This window comes from Elephantulus edwardii, unplaced genomic scaffold (genome assembly GCF_000299155.1).
Source record: "Elephantulus edwardii isolate Elephantulus edwardi_28Jun2011 unplaced genomic scaffold, EleEdw1.0 scaffold00002, whole genome shotgun sequence".
NCBI classification, from domain to species: Eukaryota; Metazoa; Chordata; class Mammalia; order Macroscelidea; family Macroscelididae; genus Elephantulus; species Elephantulus edwardii.
This window is the reverse complement of record NW_006399752.1, coordinates 6,294,354-6,318,377: the sequence shown is the minus strand read 5'-3', so window position 1 is coordinate 6,318,377 and position 24,024 is coordinate 6,294,354. Positions and strand designations below refer to the sequence as shown.

At 37.9% G+C, this 24,024-nt stretch overlaps 1 protein-coding gene across 1 annotated transcript in view; it reads right to left on the bottom strand.

Annotated features, from left to right (window-relative positions):
* Positions 1-24,024, bottom strand: part of TRDN (triadin) — a gene marked incomplete at its 5' end in the record, with an annotated part of 210,111 nt that overhangs the window by 157,257 nt on the left and 28,830 nt on the right. Inside the window, 2 exon segments of the mRNA XM_006903572.1 lie at positions 3,893-3,925; positions 5,113-5,280. Of these exon segments, the coding sequence (XP_006903634.1) occupies positions 3,893-3,925; positions 5,113-5,280 (201 nt within the window).

Sequence of the window (24,024 nt, the reverse complement as noted above, 5' to 3'; positions counted from 1 at the left end):
CATAGCAGTCCCAAAGTCCACTCCATCTCATGTGAGATCTCTGGTTCTCCGCTGTGGCTGCTATGGTTGTTGCTGTCATAGGCCTTAGCCTGACTGGTAGAAGAATTTCTGGTCCTGATGGATGTGTTACATTCTTTTGCTTCTTCTTTGCTGTTGGTTAGAAGTTTCCTATTCTTCTGCAATATCCAATCTCCTTGTGGACTGGTGAGCTTTGCCAAACCCATTGTGGATAGGCTAACACGTCCTAGTCGCATATTCCTCTTCATCCACATGGCAAATTTAAAGTCAACTGACTAAGGAAACCATTTTGAACAATAAACCCTTAACTATCACTGATCTTTCTAATAGGCACAGATATGGATGTCTTTTAGTCAGTTGGCCAAGTAGCTGTCTTTAAAATTTCTTGGCATAGAAGAATGAGTGCTTCCAGCATTGCACAAGTTTGTTGAAACATCTTTATGGATATTCTGCCAATTCTTGCAGTTTAGTGTCTCATCAATGACCTTATCAATGTCTTCGTTCTTCAATACTAGTTCTTCATCATATGCCATCTCCTGAAATAACTGAACATTAACTGATTTTTTTTTTACAGTACTATGTGCATTTCCTCCATTTTCTTTTGACACTTTCTGTGTTACTCAATATTTTGTCCTGAGAATCCTTCATATTGATTGCAACTTAAGGCTTGGATTTTTTTCTTTAGATCTTTCAGCTTAACATGTCAAGCATGTTTTCCCCCTTTGGTTTTCTAATTCAAGGCCTTTGTATATGTCATTATAATACTTCATCTTTTCTAGCTGCCTTTTGAAATCTTTTCTTCTATACATTTTCCCCATTTATTATTACTATTCTATTGTTTTATGATCAGTACAGAGACATTATAATAAACCTGTACACATTTTATGTATATGCCAAAAATCTAAAAAACTATGTAGTTCCAAATTCTTTCTAAATTCCAACAGCCCTCGAGCTTTCATTGTGAGGCAAATTTTCACTAATAGAAAAATGAATACCAATATCTTCAATTATTGATAAACTTATAGAGCATTAAGCTCCAGATTCATAATTTAATATCTAACATATAAACCATATACTCAAATTTTCGTAGCGCATACATCTGGTAGTCTAGAGGTAGGAAGCTGTGCTGCAGTTTCAAAGGCATGCAGTTTGAGTCCACCAGCTGCTTCTCAGGAGCAGGATGGGCAATCCCCTCCTGTGTGATTTACTGCCAAGGAAAACCTGGAGCGTCAGCTGAGGGTTAGTTCCAATTTGATGGTACATAACAAGAATGAGATTATTAGGAAAACTGGATGACCATGACCAGAGGTATTATAGACTACTCACAGTACTGAACCTGGAGAGCCTTGGTAAGGGAGTAGGTTTGGCTTTCTTTTCAAGAAAAGATAATTTTAATGAAAAAAGAGATAAATGTAATTTATTTCAAATATTTAAGTTATAAATACATGAGCATGACTCTCAATTGCTATCAAGCATCCTTACACTTTGAGATATTAAAATTTACCCTCTCTATAGAATGTTGCATTGACACACAGGCACTAACAACCTTCTGGGTATTTTTGTCTGTACTACAAAATAAATCAACAAATTATTTTACCTTTTAAAATACAACTATGTTCACATAAAACAGCACATGAAGGATAATGTATTTCTTAAATGCATCTCCATAACCACTAAAAAACGCATCTAAAAATATTTGATAAAAAATATTGCTCTGCATTGTATAGAAAGGAAAGTACAGAGACCATTGATAAATCATAACAAATACTATCACTGACAGCATTATAGTTTGTTGTTGTTGTTGTTGTGTACCATAGAGTCAGAACCAACCCATAGCTGACCTTCTGATAGATTTTCAGAGGCAGGTAACGGCATGGGAGGCAATTGCTCATCCTCCCACAGAATAGCTGGTGGCCTCAAACCATATACCTTAGACATTACAGGGCAGCTTCTTGCCACTAGGCCACCAAAGCTCCCTATTATAGTTTAGGTAGATGTTGAAATGAGGCTTACAATCACATATATCACCATTCTTCTTCAAGTCATCATTTTAACATTGTAGACCATGTGATCAACCAACTCAAAATATCTGTTTTAACTGATTAAAGCCCAAGATTTCTATCTTTATGCATTTTATTTCACTTCCAATTATCCTAGGCATATGATTTGTGCTTTACAAATTATGATAATTATTGGATGTTTGAGGCTGTTTCTTCTCATTTTGATTTATGAAACATCAGTAATCAATGGTCCCAAAACATATACCCCATCCATGGCATTAAGGTCAACTTTATCTTGAAAAGGCAACTTTACAAATTTGTGATGAGAGGCTCATCATTTTATACTATATCAGATAATATCTGCTATGATTTATAAGATTCGTAAGATTTTCATTGGTAATTTTTTTTTAGAAATATGTTACAGATCTATGAGGCCTTCCTTATTATATGTCTTAATCTGAAAGCTCTGAGGAAACATGTTCACCATGAGTATGCACTGCTGCTATTTAAAAGACTAGTGACAAAGCTTTGAGCATCAAAGAAACATGCATGTCACCATAGTATAACAAAGTGACAGGTGAGCTGTTACTGAAAAATTGATGGAGGATAATTCTAACCTGACATATGTGAGGCCTCTGGGAACTAGGATTGGTGAGTTCTCCTGCAGAATCAATGCTGTCAAGAGTTGACTGTATATGTGTGATGGTCATTTAAGCATCACAATTTTATCAAACCTGGCTTGTGATGGCTTTTTCTCTTTCAGACAAAATAGACCTTAAGGTGATGCTCTTTTGTACTCATTGTGTTATCTAGACTATAATTTCTATTCTTTAAATGTTCCTGCTTCCCTGGAGTTCTTATTCTTATATTGTAGATTTGTTGCCACTTAGCTCAGTCACTAAAGCTCTTTGCAGTTACTACAAGGAATCCTGCTACTCAGTTCTAGGTGTTACTTTGATAAGTTCACTCTTTTGGGGTGGCCTGTAATATATACTCCCTGTATATAGCTTTTCTCCCAAAATCATTATACTATAAAGTATTTTTGTCACCTTTTCCTATATATATTGCTTAAAAATGCAAAATAATAATGATAATAAAACAAGAAGAAAATTCATTTTAAAAAGTAAAAGGTAAATCTGGAGGCAATAAGAATAACGTTTTAATAATTCATCCTCACCTGGGCCATCTCCAATGCTACCTAATTCTCTTCTTAATGCACTATTTGCAAGTTGTAAGTCATAATGGCCTACTGGCAAGAAGCTGTGCTGCAATCCTGAAGACATGTAGTTACCATCCACCAGCTGTTTCGTAGGAGACACATGGGCAATCTCCTCCAATGAGATTAACTGCCTCTGAAAATCTGCTGGAGGGTCAGCTATGAGTCAGTTCCAACTTGACAGTATACACCACCACCACAGTACGTGCCTATGTGTCAAGGTAACTTCATGAATCTGCTTACTAAGTCAAAGCCATTGCTGTGAGGTTAGAACCAAGTCACAGCTGACCCTCCAGCATGTTTTCAGAGGCTGTAAATCACATGAGAAGAGATTATCCATCTTTCTCTCAAGGAGCTGCTGGTGGATTTGAACCATCAGAAAGGCCGCCACTGGACAGCAGCAAATCTCCTCTGTAGTCTATGCCACTAGATCTCCCTAAGTAGTAAAAAAAATAGCAATTTAAAAACTAACTAAAAAATTAGTGATATGAGCTTCATCTGAAGGAATTAAGGGGTGGTTCTATTTGTTTATGTACTAACCATAAATCTTGACCTGATTATTCAACTTTAGAACACCACTGAAATTTATTTCAGTTATCTGAAACCGAACATTATCATAAAATAAAAAGAACTTTGTTCAAAGGCGAAACCAACCAACCTTTTTTTTCCAAGGGAGGCTCTTCTATTTCTCCTAAAGCAAGACACAAACAATAAATTAGGAAAAAAAAACCACTTTAGAATAAAATGCCATTACTTTTCTTTTGTCCCTTAATAAAAAATTCTGTTTCAACAAGCCTATAACTTATACTACTTTCCTCTCCAATTACATTCTTTAAATGCAAACTTTATTTATGAACATTCATTTAAAATAGCTTCACTTTTATGAGCTCAACAAAAGTATGGCAATGATCCAAATTATGCATTATAGTACATACATCATGTTCATTTCCAGTCTCCATTGTTCATTATGACCTCTCAACTGGGGCCAAGCAAAGAGAAATTCAAATAAAGTTGTAGAAAGATATATAAAAAGCTTTTCTGGTATCAGGACAGAGCACATGATTTCTCATAAACAAAGATCTTAAAAACTCAAATTCACTGTCATTGAATCAGAACCAATTCACATGTGACCCTCAGCCAGTTTTTAAAGGATGCAATGTTGACAGGATGAAATGATTCATCTTTCTTCCAAAAGGGTCCTGGTGGATTCCAAACATCAGAGAGGTGTCACCCTTGGGTTCATGGGGTGATTCTCTAAAGACTACACCACCAGTGGTCCCGAAGGTTGACCCTAAAAGAAGTCATCTAAACTACAGAAATACAGCTATTTATTATTGTCTTTCTATTACTTTTAATCTACTCTTTAGCTGTTTATATGTGGTTTGGTTTTGCTATTTCTTTTTTATTCATAATATAGATGAGATAGCACAGAGGTATTTTGTTATGGTTTGATAAATTTACTTTTGTTTGGAATGTTAGCGGTTTTACTTTTTGCTACTCGACATAAATACGACTGATGTAAATGAAACATTTACATGTACAACTTGAGAAATAATGGCATTTTTTAAAAAAGACACAAATAAATATGTTTCTATTAGGACTCAATAATTGGGCATAACAAGACACTTTCTGTAATAAGATTCTCTAAAGGTTGCACTTATTTTGATGCCTTTTCCATAATGGCAGATGAGCTAAAAGTTGAAAGCTAGATACCAATTTACTCAATTGGTAGCTTGTAGGTATGATGTAAATAGAAGTGTATTTGTTTTGTTTTGCTCTGATCCAAGTACTCGTTTATGTTTGAAGATAACTAACTATAGGTAATAAGTTATTTCATATGGGTTCTAGGAGTTAGAAACGTCTCTAAATTCATTGTACCTTTATCAGCATCCTCATCTTCATCATCGACCTCATCTTCTTCATCACCGTCAGATGATATGATGTCAGACAACAAAGAAAAGAAGCCATAAACCCAGTCAGTAGTTTCTTCTACAGCATCATGAACAAGTTTGAGAGGATCTGAACCAATCTTGGCAAGGGAGCTTGCTGAAAGTAATATAAAACAGAAGCAATATTTTACAATCACCCCCTAAGAAAAGTTGTTCCTCTTAATTTGTTTTAGGGTTTTGGTCTTTGTGACAAAATGCGCATGCCAATTGGAGAACATAAGTATCTAATGACTACCTTTTCAAATTAATAGCAAAAGTCATTTATTCATGCTGTTTTTGTAGAGTCTAATATAAATAAATAGACCTAATTATCTCTGGTACAAAGCACCATAGCATTACCCAGAAAACAATGACCCTTGAAAATTTTACAATATGAGGAATAAATTAGTATATATTTATGTTAACCAAATTTAAATAAACACCTTAAATTATAGATGTTCCAAAATGAGAAAAAATAATTATTAGTCCATATTGTATTGTAGAGAAAAAGGTACTGAAAATTTCAGGCCAACTCAATGTTGGCTGAAGTAGTTGTGACTAGAATTAGGCCCATTTATTACAATTACAAGAATGAGGAAATCTGAAATTGTCAAGGTAGTAGTCACATACAAGCTAGATTAAAATGGATTTACTTTTAGACATTTAAGTAACTAAAATAAACACAAATTGTCTTTCTAGTAGTGTCTTTGGATGGAGTTAGTAAAACTTAAATCAGTAAATGCTCTGCAAGAAGATACAGGAAGTTTGAGAAATGACAAACCAAATAATAAAAAATACAAGCAAATAAAGGCCTTCTGGAGTTCCATAGCACTGTTACACTCATTTTAAATTAATAAAAAAATGCTCTCTCTGTATTGTCAAGGGCATTCCTGAGGACATGACTGAATATATATAGTATATACTGCACCTGATCTTTCACCAATGAAAAGATAGCTTTTAGAGTTTTATTAGTCTTAATTTTTAAAACTATTTTAGCCTTATATATATTCTTGCTCTTTTGCTATTTTAAAGATATAGGAGTTATACTAACATATTATGTTATCTAAAAGTTAAGTACTTCAAAAGTGGGCTCTTACTCTGATTGAAATGGCAGCTTTTAAGTAGAGAAATAAGTGACTTTATTTATGTAATTTATTTTGCTGTGTCCAAGATGTCAAACTGGAAATAAAGAGACCAGTAAAGAGACTACTGAAATAATCCAGGAAAACGACTACGATGATTTCTTCAAAGATAGTAACAGTGGTAAAGAGATGCAGATGGGTTTTGAACATGTGATTGTTACCGGGAACTATTGACTACCACTCACAGCAACTCTATGAGCAAATTCACATTGTTTCATCCTGTGCCATCCTCAGTATTTTCACTGTGCTGAAGTCCATTGTTGTAATCACTGTGCCAATACCTCTCATTGAGGATATTCCTTTCTTTTACTGACCCAAAGATGATGAAATTCAGAATTTCTACCAACTTCTGCAGTCTGAAAATGCTCAAACATTCAAAGAAGATGCATTAATAGTAATTGATGACTGGCATACAAAAGTCAGTATTAAATTAAAAAGACTGATACTTGGAAAATATACCCTTGGTGGTAGAAATGAGGCCTAAGAATATATGATAACATTTTATACAATCAATGATTTATCCATTGCAAATAACTTTTAAAAAGCATAAATGACAAGTTTATGCATGAAATACAAAGGGCTAAAAGATTACACTCTGAGTAGATATTAAATATAGAATCCATAATATATGTTTAAAATTTGTTTTGGGGTGTGAGAGGAAAGAGATGACTCCAAGGAAAATGTCTCAATATTCATTTTGAGAAGCTGAAAGAATGAAAATACCTTTTATTGAGTTGGGGAAAACTTGAAAAAAAGGTAGAAGTAAGGGAAAAAAATCCCAGACCCCCAAATAACAAGAACTAGAATAGAACAATAGACAATTAGCTTGGTTTCAGGCCTACTAATTGAGTGGTGTCCTCTACTTATAACCAGATATGTACAAAGTCATATGGTTCCAACAGATTTCACAGAGGCTAACTGCTGCATCAAAGAGTTGGACAATGGTTAAAGATGACAGAAAAAGAATCAATGCCATCAAATTTTGGTGCTGGAGAAGAGTCTCGGACATATCATGGAGTGCAAGAAAACAAGTATGTCTTGGAGAGGGTTAAACCAACTTTCTCCTTGGAGGCTAGGATTTTGAAGATCCATCTCCTATACATTGGGCACATGGCCAGGAGAGACCAGTCTTTGGAGAAGGACATCATGCTTGGAAGAGTGGAGGGGCAGTGCAGGAGGAGAAGACCCTGGATGAAATGGATTGATACAGTGACTGGGGCAATGGGGGTTAATGTGTTGGAATTAGTGAGAATGGACCAGGACAGGGCAGGGTTCAGAGCTGCTATACGTAGGGTCACTATGGGTGCAGGTGACTTAGTGGCACATAATAACAACTGCTACATGAAAATAATAACCTGAAAATTTAACAGACTATAGGATATATTCGAAGTAATGACACAGGATGGGACCACCAAGGCAGTGAACACAGGAACCCTCCATTGTTTAGAAGACAGATGAGTTGATTTGCTGGGGAAGAACTAGCAAAGGAAACTAAGGAGAAGCCTGAAGGAATGATGGGAAACCAAGCAATTGCACTGTGCAACATATCAAGTGAAGAAACCCTCAAGGAAGATATGGTGGTCAATTGCAAATGCTGCCAATTAGTCAATCAAGATAAAGATTGAGAATTGACATTGGGATGTAATGATGTCAAGGTCATCAGTGACCTTAAAGCGTAGTTTTACTAGAGAACATTCAAGATAGAATGGCCTGGAAAGAAAGAATTTAGAGGCAATAGGATGTGAAAGAGCTAGAGTTAGAAAATCAAAAGGGGCAAGCTTGCTCAGCTTTCTTCAGCTGGACGAACTGAAGAACAAGCCTCAAGTTGCAATACTTAAGGATGCTGTGGGCAGGAAGACAAATGACCCAGGAAGCATCAAATGAAGATGGGAAAAGTACACTGAGTCACTACAGTAAAAGGAATTGGCTGACACAGAAGAATTTAAAGAAACAACATATGATCAAGAGCATATTGTGATAAAAGACAAAGGTCAATCTGTTCTTTAGAATTGGAAAAATAAACAAGGCCTCAGACATTGATGGAATACCAATTGACATATTTCAACAAACAGATGCTGCCCTGGATGTACTCACCAGGCTGTGCCAGGAAATTTGGAGGACAACCACCTGGCTAACTCACTGGAAGAGAGCCATATTTATTTGCATTTTTTTAAAGGTGGCCTGACAGAGTATGGAAAGTATCAAGCAATATCACTAATATCACATGTAAGCATGTGATTTTTCAATGCTGAAAATTATCCAAAAATGACTGAAACAGATTATCAAGAGAGAACGTCCTAAGTTAAAGCTGGTTTTAGAAGAGGCTGTGGCACTAGGGACATTATAGCCAAGGTTAGATGGATCTTATTTGAAAGCAGAGAATACCAGAAGAATGTCCATCTGTGTTTCACTGACTATGTAAATGCATTTGACTGTGTGGATCACAAAAACTGTGGCTGACTTTGAGAAGAATGGAATTCCCAGAACATGTTATTGTGCTTATGTGAAACTTATACTTGGACGAAAAGGCAGTTATAAGACCAGAGGAAGGAAACACTGCAGAGTTGAAAATCAGGAAAGGTGTCCACCAGGAGTGCACCGTATCTCTATCCCTTTTCAATCTATATGTGGAACAGATCATCCGGGAGGCTCAGCTCTATGAGGGAGAATAGGGTAACAGGATAATGGAAGGCTCATCAACAACCTGCATTACATAGATGACACAACTTTGCTTGCCAAAACTGAGGAAGATGGGAAGCATTTGCTGCAGAAAGTCAAGGACTACTGCCTTTAACGTGGACTGGAGCTCAACATCAAAAGACAAAACAAAACAAAATATTCTCACCACTGGACCAATTGACATGATAAAGGGTGAAGAGAATGAAATTGTTAACAACTTCAGCCTGCTTGACTCCACAGTCAATGCTCTTGGTACCAACACGAAATAAAAAGATGAATTACATTAGGAAAATCTGCTGTTACGGATCTCTCTAGAATACTAAAGAGCAATGATGTCTGTCTAGACACCAAGGTGTTCTTGATCCAGACCGTGGTCTTTGCAATTAGTTGCTGTGTATCAAAGAGCAGAATAATGACTAAGGATGACAGAAGAAGAAAATAGGCTTTTGAGTTGTGTTGCTAGAGAACAGCATTGAATATAACATGGACTGCTAGGAAAACAAACAAGTCCAACCTGGAGAGGGTGAAACAAGGCTGCTCCTTGGAGGCAAGTGTTTGGAAGCTCTGTCTGATATTGGGCATGTGACCAAGAGAGACCAGTCGTTGGAGAGGGACATCATGCTTGGGAGGGTGGAGGGACAGCACAAGAGAGGAAGATCCTGGATGAGATTAATTGACTCAGTGACCAGGGTAATGGGAGTAGGTGTGCCAGAGACAATAAAAATGGCTCACGATAGAGTAGGGTTCAGAGCTGTTGTACATCGAGTCTCTATAACTAGCAGGCAACTTGATGGCACATAACAATAACAGTAACAGCAGCAATAATGTGAATGGCAGAGTTGGAGCTATAGTTGATGCAGTAGTAGGATCATAAGGTTTTCTGTTGTTGTTAGCATTTTTTTTTAAATGGGAAGAATAAAAGCATATTTTATGCTGATGAGAAATATCCTACGGAGAAGGAAAAGTCATATGAATGAAAGAGTTCCTAAGACAATGTTCAAATTTTATGTTCTACTCCAGAGAATTCATAGAGCTTTAAATTCATCTACAGCACCTATATTATGACCTGCTTCCTGTTCTTAGAGAAGTCTATCTCTATGATCCACTTAAAGTGCATCTTTACATTTTGTTCCCTATTTATTATAACCCTCCAAGAGCATAAAATGCTACTCTGAATATTCTGACTAAAGCTAGAGAAAAGAGATAAAATAGAAAATGAACATCACAACTGATTTTAAGGAACTATATATAAAGAACTGGATTGTACTAGCACCATTAAAGGCATTTTTAGCACTAGTATATTTTATTTTTAATGAGAACACTGCCAATGGGATTTTTATGCTTAGAATGGATTGAGACTATTTCTTCATTCTTTAAGTGTTAACTGAGGATCTTAACAATAAAATCCAATGAAATAGACATCAGCTTAATTATCCTTATGCTTAAATGCAAGCACACGCGCGCACACACACAGACACAGACACACACACACACATACACACACACGTACTACAGATATGACTATTGTCTGGCTCTAAAATAATCAGATGCCTATTTTGATAACATCAATGTTGTTGCCTTAGAAGCCAGAGTCTGATTATTGTGAGATGAACAATTTCTTTAAAAATCATCTCTATTTATATCTTAATCTTTCTCATCTCAACCCATGTGTTACAGAACAGTACTGTTCCATACAGGTAATCTTCCGATAATCTTCATGAAAACAGACAACCAGACCTCTCTTCCACAGAACTATTGAGGTGGGTTCAAATGAAGAAGAGTTAGATTAAAAGTCAAGAACAAGCCCTTCTGCGTCCTTTGAGTGTTTCTCTGTATACCCATCTGTTGCAGTCTAGCAGTTTGTGGGTAGATTATTATTTCCTCTTTCAGACATTCATGCAATCATACCAATACCATTATAACTTGTACTGATTCCTTCTGTTGTAATAGTGTGTTGTGTTGTGTTGTGTACCGTGGAGTCAGAACTGACCCATAGCTGATCATCCAGAAGGTTTTCAGAGGCAGTTAATCACACAGGAGGAGATTGTCCATCCTTCTCCCATGGAGCAGCTGGTGGCCTCACACCACGTGACTTGGGATTGCAGAACAGGTTCTTGCCACAAGGCCATAGAGATACTCAAATAATTTTACTTTCTCCCTGCTCATGTTCCTTTTAAATATACTACAATGAGAATAAACACTCATCTTTTAAGAAAAGGATCTGTGATAGAATTTCCTAAGTTTCCCTGAGGGAAGGTGTTGTGGTAACCTGTTTCCAGGGGCATTTAAGCTTTGGAAAGTTTGTAAACAGTAAGAATTATGTTAAAATAGTACAAGCTAAGACACATAGAGAATTTACTACATTCTAAGAAGTCAATGTATATTAACTTACTCTTTCCTCTAAATAATTGAGAGACACAGGTAAAACATTTCTATCTGAATTTGACACATAAGAACATCCAGGCACAGATAATTTGCATACATTTAGAAGAATTTATATATGCCTGAGGTAACGCATATTCTAAATGATGAAATTAGCTTTTGTACTCAGGGTTTAGGTTTTAAAATTGTGATTCTTAATAACTCTGTTATGGTCATTGTGCATTTTGTCTTCAGAGTATGATACTCAAAAAGGAGATTTAAGGAACATGCTTATCTTATTCTTAAAAGTGAAACTGTTGTAAAACAGGACTGACATAGGGGTGGGGGGGACTGAGAAAGATGGGATAAATTATGTATACTGCATTGAAACAGATGAAAGAGAGAACTGTTTAAAAGGGATATATGATTAGGTGTTATTGTCATGACAGGAGTCCAGAATGAAGGCTGCATAGTTGGAGTGGACTTGGGGGTGGGGTGGGGAGGGATTGCATAACAATGAAAGAATTTTTCTTTTACTTTTGAAAGAGAATAGTGAATTGGTGGGGAGGGGAGGGCAGGGAGATAAGTGCAACAATGAATGAATGGAAATCCAAAGTCTCTGTAAATTTTCATGAAAACTAATAATAAAAATAAAAAAGTGAAACAAGGATTTTATTATTTGAGAACATAAAGCCTAGAGCTGCTGTAACCATATTCTGACAATGAAGACAATAACTAAATCACAGAGTATATCAAAGGTTAAAAATTTAAGAACTTGAGTTCATATTGGTAATTGCTGAACTACTAAATTATACAATATTGGAATCATCCTAGTTTCATTACCTTTGTTATATGAGAAATGTTTCTTATTTTCTAAGTTATTCTTAATTGTATCTTCTAATATTTACAGAAAAATATTACATACTGTGCAAGGAATTTAAGCTATAGGTGGTCTGTAATTTGATTCTTAATATTGTTAAAAGAGTATTTAGGAAGGTAAAAGAGCAAAAATTTCATGTTAGTTGAGATTTATTTATCTCACAGGTTTAAAATAAATTGCATCAATGTCTTCATTCTAAATGAATTATTGCTTTTGTTGTTGTTGTTATGTGCCATCAAATCGCCTGTAACTCATAGAGACCGTATGCACAGTAGCCCTAAACCCTGCTCTATCCTGTGCAATCTTACTGTCTCTGACACACTTACCCCCATTACCCCAATCACGGAATCAATCCATCTCATCAAGGGTCTTCCTCTCTTGTGCTGTCCCTCTACCCTCCCAAGCATGCCTCTCCAAAGACTGATCCGTCCTTGCAACATGCCCAAAGTATGTCAGACAAAGCTTGAGAATCCTTAACTCCAAGGAGCAGCCTGGTCTCACTCTCTCTAGGACAACCTGTTTGTTTGTTTGTTCCATTAGCAGTCCATGGTATATTCAGTACTCTTCTCCAACACCACAGCTCAAAGGCATTCTCCATCATGCTCAGTCATTGTCCAGCTTTCTGATGCATAGTATGTAATTGCAAAGACTATGGGCTGGATCAGGCGTAGCTTGTCTCAAGACTGACATCATTGCTATTCAGTACTTAGGAGAAGTCTCTGAAAGCAGACTTTCCCAAGGCAATTAATCTTTTAGTTTCCTGACTGCTGGTACCAACAGGGTTGGACCAAGGCTGGTACCAAGGAAAGTAAAGCTGTGAACAATCACAAGCTGACATCTATCATGGTGCTGCTAATTTACCCAATGGTGAGAATCTCTGTTTTCTTGATGTTGAGTCTCAATCCATATTTAAGGCAGCAGGCTTTGACTTTCTGCAACAAGCACTTCAAGTCCTCCTCAGCTTCAGCGAGCAGGATTGTGTCATCTGCATAATTCAGATTGTTGATGAGTCTTCCTCCAAACCTGATGCCACATATCTCCTCTTAAAGCCCAGCCTCCCTGATAATCTGTTATGCATATAAATCGAAAAGGTATGGATATAGGGCACATCCATAGCATACACCCTTCTCAATTTTGAACCATGCAGTGTTTCCTTGCTCAGTTCTGACGACTGCCTCCTGGTCCATGTATAAGTTTTTATGATCAAGTGTTCTGGGATTCTCATTCTTTTCAGAGTTAGCCACAGTTTGTTGTGATCCACACAGTCAAATGTCTTTGCATAGTCAATGAAACACAGATAGTCACTCTTCTTGATAAATTAGTCATTTGCTGTATGTCTTTTTTATAGACTCAATTCCATGGTATCTTAATAATCTTCTACTACAGGCTTTACAGTTTTGGAGGTATCTTTGACCCTACTTTATCCTTTTATATCTTTAGAACATTTTAACTATGTTTGACTCAGCTATATTCTTGGCTTCCTTATTTTTAGTTGTTGTTGTTGTTGCTAGGTGTCATCAAGTTGAGTGTGATTCTTAATGACTGTATGAACAACAGGTCTGAACCTCATCCTATCTTGTCCCATCCTCTCAATCTGTGATAGACTCCAGCACATTGCTTCAATCACTGTGTCAATCCATCTGGTTGAGGGTCTTCCTTTTTTACTGATACTTTCCCATCTCCAAAGAATAGCTTTTCATAGCTACTTATCCAAAGTGTAAGACAAATCTTTGATAATTTTGCCTCCAAAGTCCACTCCAACTACACTTCCCCAAGAAATAATGTTTGTTCTTTGAGCAGTCCATGCAGTAATCAATCCTGTCCCCCAACACCACATCTCAGAGGTTTCAATTCTTCTTCTGTCATTCTTATTCACTGTCCAGCTCTCAGATGCATAGCACATGGCTGAAAAGACCATGGCATGAATCAGACACACCTTAGTCCTCAAATTCATATCATTTTTCCTCAATACTTTAAAGAGATCCCTGACTGAAGACTTTCCCAGTGCATTGCATCTCCTGATGTCCTGTCTGCTTGTAGCAAGGGTGTTGATTGTGGATCCAAGAAAGATGAAGTCATTGACAGTTTTAATGTATTCTCTTTCTGTCACCTCTGATGTTGTCTAAAAGTTTAGTGGTGAGAATTTTTGTTTTCTTGTCATTGAGATGCAATCCATATTGAAGGTTATAGTCTTTGATCTTCTTTTACAGGGAGCACTTCAAGCCCTCTTTGCTTTCAGCAAGCAAGGTTATGCCATCTGCTTAATGCAGGTTGTTCATGAGTTTTCACTTCTCAAGGAGCTCTGGTGTCCTAGTGGGTAAGTATTCACACTATCAACCAAAAAACACGTTGTCCTAATCCATGAGTCTCCTCCCATGAAATTTACAGGCTCCAAAAACCTACTGAAGGGTGAGTAATAAGTTATTTCTGATTTGGCAGCACAGAACAACAACATACGGTACTGAAAAATAGTGGAAAGGGAAAAAAAAATTATGGTCTTGTAGTTCTTAGCAAGTTTCCCTGACAACCAAAAGATTGTTTTTCCAACAATTGGAATCCATCAGCAACTCCAAGGAAGAAAGATCGTTTCCTCTCATTATAATTTACCACCTAGGAAACCTGATGAAAGATCTCTACGTGTTGGGAAAGACTATAGCAGTAAGTTTGGTTTGATTTGGAGTGAAAATCAGAACAAAATATTCTGTGGTTTTCTGAACTCCAAAATGCCAATTATATCACCTAGTGCATTAAATCACTTTAAGTATTAAATGTGATAATGCACTCTGTTCACAAATAAGCTTAAAAGTCATTGTTGAAAAGCAGGAACAGACTCTTAGCTACCACTCCAGTGGGGGCTTTCAGAGACTATTTTCAGGGACAGTTTGGGGTTGGCAGCTCAGTTCCTTACCATTAGGCCAGCTGAGCTCACTTAATATAATGTAGTGTTTGTTAATAATTATTGCCAGTTTGGTAAAATAAACAGGTTTTTCTGTAAAATAACTCAAAAGATCTTACCAGTCCGCTACTTTGGGACCAGAGTGTCTTCCTCTTCCTCAGTAGAAGACACCATGTATAATGACCTCAACTTCTCATATTATGCCAGTGCTCAACTGGCATTGCCAGCACCTCTTTGGAATCTAAACTATGTCGTCATGGCAACCACCTTCAGATGATTTATCAGACAAATAAAAGGTTGGTCACAGCAAAGACCAGTGAAGAAATGAGGTCTCTAAACTTTTTCATGTGTGTCTGGCAGAGCCACTGCCCAGGATGGCTAGAAAAGTCTTGGGCATTGTCTGACTCTTCTGTTGATCGGAGTCCCTGTCTGCCTCAGATGTAGCCTACCAGTGTTCACTGGGCTCATTATATCACGATGTAAAGCGGAGTGACTACAGCAGTGGGCTCGAGGATGTCAGAGACGAAGGTGAGGGCACATGAGAGGACAGGGTTCAGAGCTGTTGTTCATAGGGTAGCTTTGAGTCTTATTCAACTTGATGGTATCTAACAACAGCAACAACAATGCAGAGGATTAGCAATTATTAATTGAATTTTCCAGAATAATTTAACTCAAACATATGGTTGTACTCCATAAATGTAGCCTGCTATAATTATTACCGTGCAATCACTTAGTCATCAAGTCTTCCTAGGCAACAATCTCTGAAATCCAGACACTGCTTTCATCAGAACTCATGAAACAACTAATATTTGCATCTGGCTAGGAAATATCTAGTTCTTAATAACGGAATCTAAGCTGATTTAAGAATTTTGTAAAGTATAAGATTGGCAAAAAATTAAAGTGCTTGTGTTTTTTGGTGAACTAACTTGCACTTAATAGGACTCAATATAGGATTGGCCAGATAAAGGTTTTCCTCTCCTGGGAAAGCATTGAGATTGTACACAGCTTTACTTTGCTTGGCTCCATAGTCAACAGTCTTGGCACCAGCAGCCAGGAAATTAAAAGGCGCATTGCCATGGGAAAGGCTGCTGTTAGGGACCTCTCCAAAGTGCTGAAGAGCAATGGTATCTCTTTGGAGACTAAGGTGCATCTGATACAGGTCATGGTTTTTGCAATCACTTGTTATGCATCAGAGAGTTGGACAATGACCAGGGAGGATAGAAGGAGAATTGATGCCTTTGAGCTGTGGTGCTGGATAAGAGTATTGAGAATACCATGGACTGCTAGGAAAACAAATAGATTTGTCCTGGAGAGGGTTAAACCGGGTGGCTCCTTGGAGGCAAGGATTCTGAGGCTCCGTCTAACATACTTTGGACATGTTGTGAGGAGAGACCGATCCTTAGAGAGGGACATCATGCTTGGGAGGGTGGAGGGACGGCGCGGGAGAGGAAGGTCCTCTATGAGGTGGATTGATTCAGTGACTGGGATAATTGGGATGGGAGTGTCAGAGACAGTGCTATTGGCACAGGACAGAGCGGAGTTTAGGGCTGTTGTACATAGGGTCGCTATGAGTCACAGGCGACTCGACGGCACATAACAACAACAACAACATCTTGAATACAGCATAGTATTCTATGTATTTTATCTTGAAGACAGCATGGTTAACAGTGTTGCCATGTTTGACCTTGTTACCTATGTGTTTATCTTGCTGTGTGTAAGTCAGCTCTGATGGCTGCTCTCCAATTACGAACATAAGCGGTTCAAGGCCACCAGCTGCTCTGTGGGAGAAAGCGTGGCAGTCTCCTCCAGAGCAATTAACTGCCTCTGAGAACCAGCCGGAGGGTCAGCTGTGGAGCTGGTTCAAACTCAACAATAAGCAACACAACAGTGGGAGAGCTGTTGTTTCAAAATTTTGAGATAAAAACAGGATAACTAGTAAAATGTGTATAAACATCCAAAGGGGGAAGGAGAAAGGGTAGAGGGTGGGAAGGCGGGGAAATCAGGGGGTGTCAGAGTCTGGTGGGTGGAGGGAAGGGAATGACAGAATTAGGAAAGATCCAGTTGAGACAAGAAAAGATGGGATGATAGTGGGTATAGATCAATGGTGATTGGTTTTATAAAATGCCACATATGGGAATGATCATATGAAACAATGTGAATGAAGGAAGGTGTCAAAAATAATGTGTATGAGTGAAACACAGTATACATGAATTAAATATAAAATTTAAAAATATTAAGAAATACTGAGGTAATTTTAAAGACCTAGAAATACTGTCATTTAAAAATTATAATTTAAGAGGACAGTTTCCTTCTAATTTGAATGTGTGTGTGTGAACAATTTTGCTTCCTTTTGTGAAATTTTAATCAGGTTGGGGAAATTCTAGCCATGATTAAATATCACTTAATATGTCCTGAGTTTTGTAGCAATTCTTTCTTAAGTAACTGTCAAATTACTTAGCTTTTGTATTTCAGAAGGACAGAATTCCCAGGAACTTTAAAAAGTTCAAACAGAACTTCAGATACATTCCTTCTTTTCATTCTTCTCCACTCCAAAATAGAAAGAAAGGAAACTCAGGCAACGAGGAAAAAGATGAAACCCAAACAAACAAGCTGAACTCTTGTGTTAGGAATTTCAGAGAGCAATGATTGTCTCCAGAAAATTCAAAGTTTTCTACATTCAAAATTATAGCTGAGAGAAAGTGCATGCTGGGCCTTGAGGTTTGGGCATCACAATAGTAAATTGTTTCTTGAGGATTTAGGACTAAAATGGTGGTTGGATTTAACATGTTTTTAACCAGAACACATTTAAAATGGAAAGCACTCCCAGAAATTAATGATCCCCTAAGTCTTTGGATGATGTCATTTCCAGCATCAACAAACCAAACAAGAGAAACTTAAGATGTAACAAAAATATGCACATTCACAATGCCATGTAACACCTTTACCAAAGCAATGCTTCCCCAAGGCATTGTACTTTAAATCTCTTTAGGTCCAGTCTGAGGCAACATTCAAACAATTATCTTGAAGGTTAAGTCTACTCTTTGGAACAAGCTTCTTTGAATTGAGGTGCCAATTCTTTGAGGTGCCAAAATAGGCACTTTTCATTTTTAACACAACAAAGAAAAGATTTTTATTTTAACCTCTAATAGATTTAATGAAAAGGAATTGCTCTTCTGACACAGATGTTGTTGTTAGGTGCCACTGATCTGAGTACCACTCATAGTGACCCTATTAACAATAGACCTGGATTCTGTTCTATCCTGTGCCATCCTCATCATCTCTGATATGCTTACACACATTGCTGAAGGATTGTGCCAATCCATCCCTTAAAGAGGGAGGTGTCTTCCTTTCTTTCTCTGACTCTCCACTTTTCCAAGTATGATATTGCTTTCATGTCTAACATGTGAGAGACAAAGCTTCATCATCCTTACCTCCCCAAGATATATATGCTCATTCTTTTGGCTGTCCGTTGGATATTCAGAACTCTTCTCCAACACCACAACCCAAAGGTATCAATTCTTCTGTCATTCCTCGTCATTGTCCAGACACATAAGTAATTGAAAAGACCATGGCCTGAATCAAGTGTGTCTTGACCTTCAAACTGACCAATGATCTTCAGTTTTTTGGAGAGGTTGCTGCCAGCTGACTTGCCCAAAGTAATACATCTCCTCATCTCCTGACTGCTGATGCTGAGGGTGTTGAATATGGATCCGAGAAAGATGAAGTCATTAACTGTTTCAATTATTTCTCCGTCATCATGATGCTGCGTATTGGTCCATTGGTCCCAAAGATCTTTGTTTTCTTGATATTGAGGTGTAATCCATATTGCAGTCTGCAGTCTTTGATCTTCTGCTGCAGTCTTTTCAGTTCCTCTTCATTTTGAGCAAGCAAGTCTGTGTCATCTACACAAAACATACTGTTTCATTTTGCTTCTCACAAATAATACGTTTTATTAGTCATCATTAAAAGCCTAAATTTTAAACAGATTTCTGAGCTGGTGGTTCATAGCCATCGGCTTGTTCGACTTCAGCACCCTCCTCATCTCCTGTAGCTTTTCCAGAGCTATTATCTTCACCAGGAAGCTCCATGGGTTTTCCCATTTCAAACTTGGGCTTCTTCAGTATTTTTATTTTTCTTAAAAATACATCATAAAGAGGTAAATATACTGGCAAGTCTTTCCAATGCCTTTCTCTATGCTGTCTGAAATAAATTTATTGACCACTTTTTTAAAGTAATTTATCTGCACCTCTCAGGTCATGATCTCCATCATCTTCTTTATTTGGTGGACTTCTTGGTGCCAACCATAAGAGGCCTTCTGAATTTGATTGTTGTGGGGTTTTTGTAAAACCAACACAAAGCAGATGAAGCAAATAACCACTGATGGTCTTGACATCAACATGAGCTTCCATCACGGTGTACCATTTTTAACCATTGAGCACATTTTGTCTTATGTAAGGTCCATAACATGGATGTTGGTGAGAGAATTCATCATTTGAAATCAGCAAGACTCACTTCAAAGACATGATCCTTGAGTCCATCAGATTGCCTCTTGGTTCCTTGAGCCCTTGCAACTAGCATCTTTCAGTATTTCTTACATTGAACATGTTGTTGTTGTTGTTGTTATGTGCCGTCGAGTCGCCTGTGACTCATAGCAACCCTATGTACAACAGCCCTAAACTCCGCTCTGTCCTGTGCCAATAGCACTGACTCCGACACTCCCATCTCAATTATCCCAGTCACTGAATCAATCCACCTCATAGAGGGCCTTCCTCTCCTGTGCCGTCCCTCCACCCTCCCAAGCATGATGTCCCTCTCTAAGGATCGGTCTCTCCTCACAACATGTCCAAAGTATGTTAGACGGAGCCTCAGAATCCTTGCCTCCAAGGAGCCACCCGGTTTAACCCTCTCCAGGACAAATCTATTTGTTTTCCTAGCAGTGCATGGTATTCTCAATACTCTTATCCAGCACCACAGCTCAAAGGCATCAGTTCTCCTTCTATCCTCCCTGGTCATTGTCCAACTCTCTGATGCATAACAAGTGATTGCAAAAACCATGACCTATATCAGATGCACCTTAGTCTCCAAAGAGATACCATTGCTCTTCAGCACTTTGGAGAGGTCCCTAACAGCAGACTTTCCCATGGCAAGGCGCCTTTAAATTTCCTGGCTGCTGGTGCCAAGACTGTTGACTGTGGAGCCAAGCAAACTAAAGCTGTGTACAATCTCAATCTCTTCACCATCCATCCTGATGCTGCCAATTGGTCCAGTTGTGAGAATCTTTGTCTTCTTGACATTGAGCCTCAATCCATATTGTAGGCTGCAGTCCTTGACGCTCTGCAGCAGGCGATTCAGGTCCTCTTCAGTTTCAGCAAGCAGGGTTGTGTCATCCACATAACACAGATTGTTGACTGGTACCAATATTTCGTTTTAATGGATCAACCACTTTCTTCTTGGACCCTTTTTTGCTACCCTTTGTAAGGTACTTGTCCTTGCCAACCATGACGGTGCTGATCCAAGAGCCAAAAGGCTACAAAGGCATACTGTTGATGAGTCTTCCTCCAATCCTGATGGAATATTCTTTTTCAGAGAGTACAAAGTCATGAATGATTTGTTCAGCATAGATTGAGTAGGTATGGAGAAAGTGCACAGCCTTGAGACACACCCTTTCTGATTTTAAACCCTTTAGAGTTTCTCTGCTCCTTCTGGACAAAAGCATTTTGGTCTTATTATTGTTGTGCCATTGAGTCACCTGCAACTCACAGCCACCCCATGTACAACAGCCCTAAACCTCAGCTCTATCCTGTACCAATTCCATTGCCTCTGACACATCTATCCCCATTACACCTGTAAGTAAATAAATCTATCTCATCAAAGATCTTCCACTCTTATGCTGTCTCTCCACCCTCCCAAACATGATGACCGATTCCAAGGACTGGTCTCTCCTTGCAACATGCCCAAAGCATATCCAACGAAGCTTGAGAATCCTTGCTTCCAAGGAGCAGTCCTGCTTCACCTTCTTTAGGATGAACCTGTTTGTTCTCCTAACAGTCCATCGTATATTCGACACTCTTCTCCACCACCACAGCTTAAAGGTTTTCATTCTCTTTCTGCCATCCCTAGTTATTGTCCTGCTCTCTGATGCATAGCAAGTAATTGCAAAGACTATGGCCTGGATCAAGCATGTCTTAGTCTCCAAACTGATATCGTTGCTCTTCAGTACTTTGGAGATGTCTCTGACAGCAGACTTTCCAATGCAATTAATCCTTTAATTTCATGATTAGCTGGTACCAAGAGTGTTAATTGTAGAGCCAAGTAAAGTAAAGCTGTTAACAATCTCAATCTCTTCACTATCTATCATGATGCTGCCAATTGGCCCAGTGGAGCTCAATATCATCTGTGAAAACTAGGCCAGGTACTGATTGTGGAACAGACCACCAAATACTCATATTCAAGTACAAACTGAACATAAGAAAAATTAAGTCCACAGGAATCAAATATGACCTTGAGTCTATTTTGAATTTCAAAACTATCACAAGAACAGGTTTGAGGCCTTAAACAAAAATAAGCAAAGACCAAATGAGCTATGGGACGGTATCAAGAAAGTCATTCAGGAAGAATTCAGGGGATCATTACAAAGACAGATGAGGAAGAAAAGACCAAGATAGATGTCAGAAGAGACTTTGAATATTGCACTAGAGTGTTTCTTAGTCTAGATATAGATTTTGCAAAAGCACAATTAAGTTTTCTGGGATTCCTGCTCATCCCAAAGTTAGTCAAAATTTGGTGTGATTCACACAATCAATTGCCTTTGCATAGTTTAGAAAAACAGAGGAAGTGCCTCTCCTAAACCCAGCTATAACTGCTAACAGTTCCCTGACAATGTACTCTCCCTGCTGTTTATAGATTATTTTCAGTAATATTTTGCTAGCATGTCAAAGCAAAGTATTATAATGAAATATGCAAAGAGTTGGAATCACAGAAAAAAAGCAAGAAGTATCTAAGCAGATCTCAAGTTGAAAGAACTGAAAAATAAATGCATGCTTCAAGTTTGCAATATTAAAAGATGCCATGAGCAAAACTTTGAATTATCTAGAAAACATCAAATAAAATGAAAATAATACACAGAATCCTCTGGCAAGCAGAATTTGTTGACACAGGAAAACAAATCAGGAATTATCATATGAACAAGAGCCAAAGGTAAAAAAAGAAGAAGTTCAAGCTACGTTGAACACACTGGCAAAAAAATAAGGTTCCAGTAATAGATGAAATATCAATTGACATGTTTCAACTAACAGATGCAACCCTGGATATAGTTACCACATCAGAAAATTTAGAGGACCACTGCCTAGTCAACTGACTGGTAGAGATTCATATTTGTTCCAATTCCCAAGAAAGGTGATACCACAGAATGTGGAAGTTACTGAACAATATCATTGATATCTTATGCAATGCAAAGGTGCATGATTCAAATTTACCAGTTGCTCCACAGGAGAAAAATGGGCAATTTTCTCCTGTGCAATTTATTACCTCTAAAAATTCTCTGGAGAGTCAGCTATGGGTTTGTTCTTACACTAGAGAACATAGTAACAACCAGAAAAATATTCATATATTTTTTATTATAAATATTCTTTTAAGGTGAAAGTAAAGCCTATAGTACATAAAAAGAAAGTAAAATATCCAAGGAAACCAAGCATTCAAGAAATGTTTGACACATCTTGATTCCTCTAGAGGTGAGGCCCTGCCAGAAGCTTGTAAAGTATATACTAATTGGAATTGTTCATCTTCCTATTATTATTTCTTGAAAACACATAGTTAGAACAGCTATATAATTTTATTTGTGTTCAATTCCAGATAACAGTTAATATTTTGATATTTGATGTTACTTTTACTATAAGAATAAACACATTGTGGTCCTTAAATAGCTTGCTTTTTTTTTTTAGCTGAGTGCAGTGTGCTACTTTATTGATGGTACATGACAAGATGGGCTCAATAACCCCTCCCCTTTCTCAGGGAGGCTATATTGAAATTGTGTCAAAGATGTCAGATTCTCAGTGTGTGGGAGGATCAGGTTGGGACAAGGACTCCCCAGTAGCTGAGGGTCTCTCTTTCTCTTCTAGTGCTATTGCTGGGGCTGGTGGTCCAAAGGGCTCTTATTCTTTGGAGGCCATGTAAACCATCAGGTCAACCACCTTGTTTCTGTAGCCAAATTCATTGTCATGCCAGGAAATGAGTTTGACAAAGTGGTCGTTCAGGACAATGCAAGCTCCAGCATCAAAGGTGGAAGGATGAGTGTCACAGGAGACAAACTGGTCTTCAGTGTATACCAGGATGCCCTTGAGGGGCCCTTCTGATGCCTGTTTTACTACTTTCTTGATGTCATCATACTTGGCAGCTTTCATTGAACTCAACTACATGTTCTCTATGTTCCAGTATGATTCCACCCATGGCAAGTTCAAAGGCACTGTTAAGGCTGAGAATGGGAAGCTGGTCATCAATGGGAAAGCCATTGCTATCTTCCAGGAGCAAGATCCCACTAACATCAAGTGGGGTTGTGCTGGTGCTGAGTATGTTGTGGAGTCCACTGGTGTCTTCACAACCTTGGAGAAGGCTGGGGCTTACTTGAAGGTTGGTGCCAAGTGGGTAATCATCTCTACTCCTTCTACTTAAATAGCTTTTTATGAAAGCTCCTCCATTCAAATATTTTAAGAGATAGGACACTTGCTGTTCTGTTAAATTTTGCTATTTTGACTGGGGTGAGATGGTATCTCATAGTTGTTTTAATTTGCATCTCTCTTAGGTCTACTGATTTTGAGCATTTCTTCATGTGCTTGTTAGCCATCTGAATGTCGTCTTCGGTGAAGTGCCTGTTCATATCCTGTGCCCATTTTTCTATTGGATTCTTTA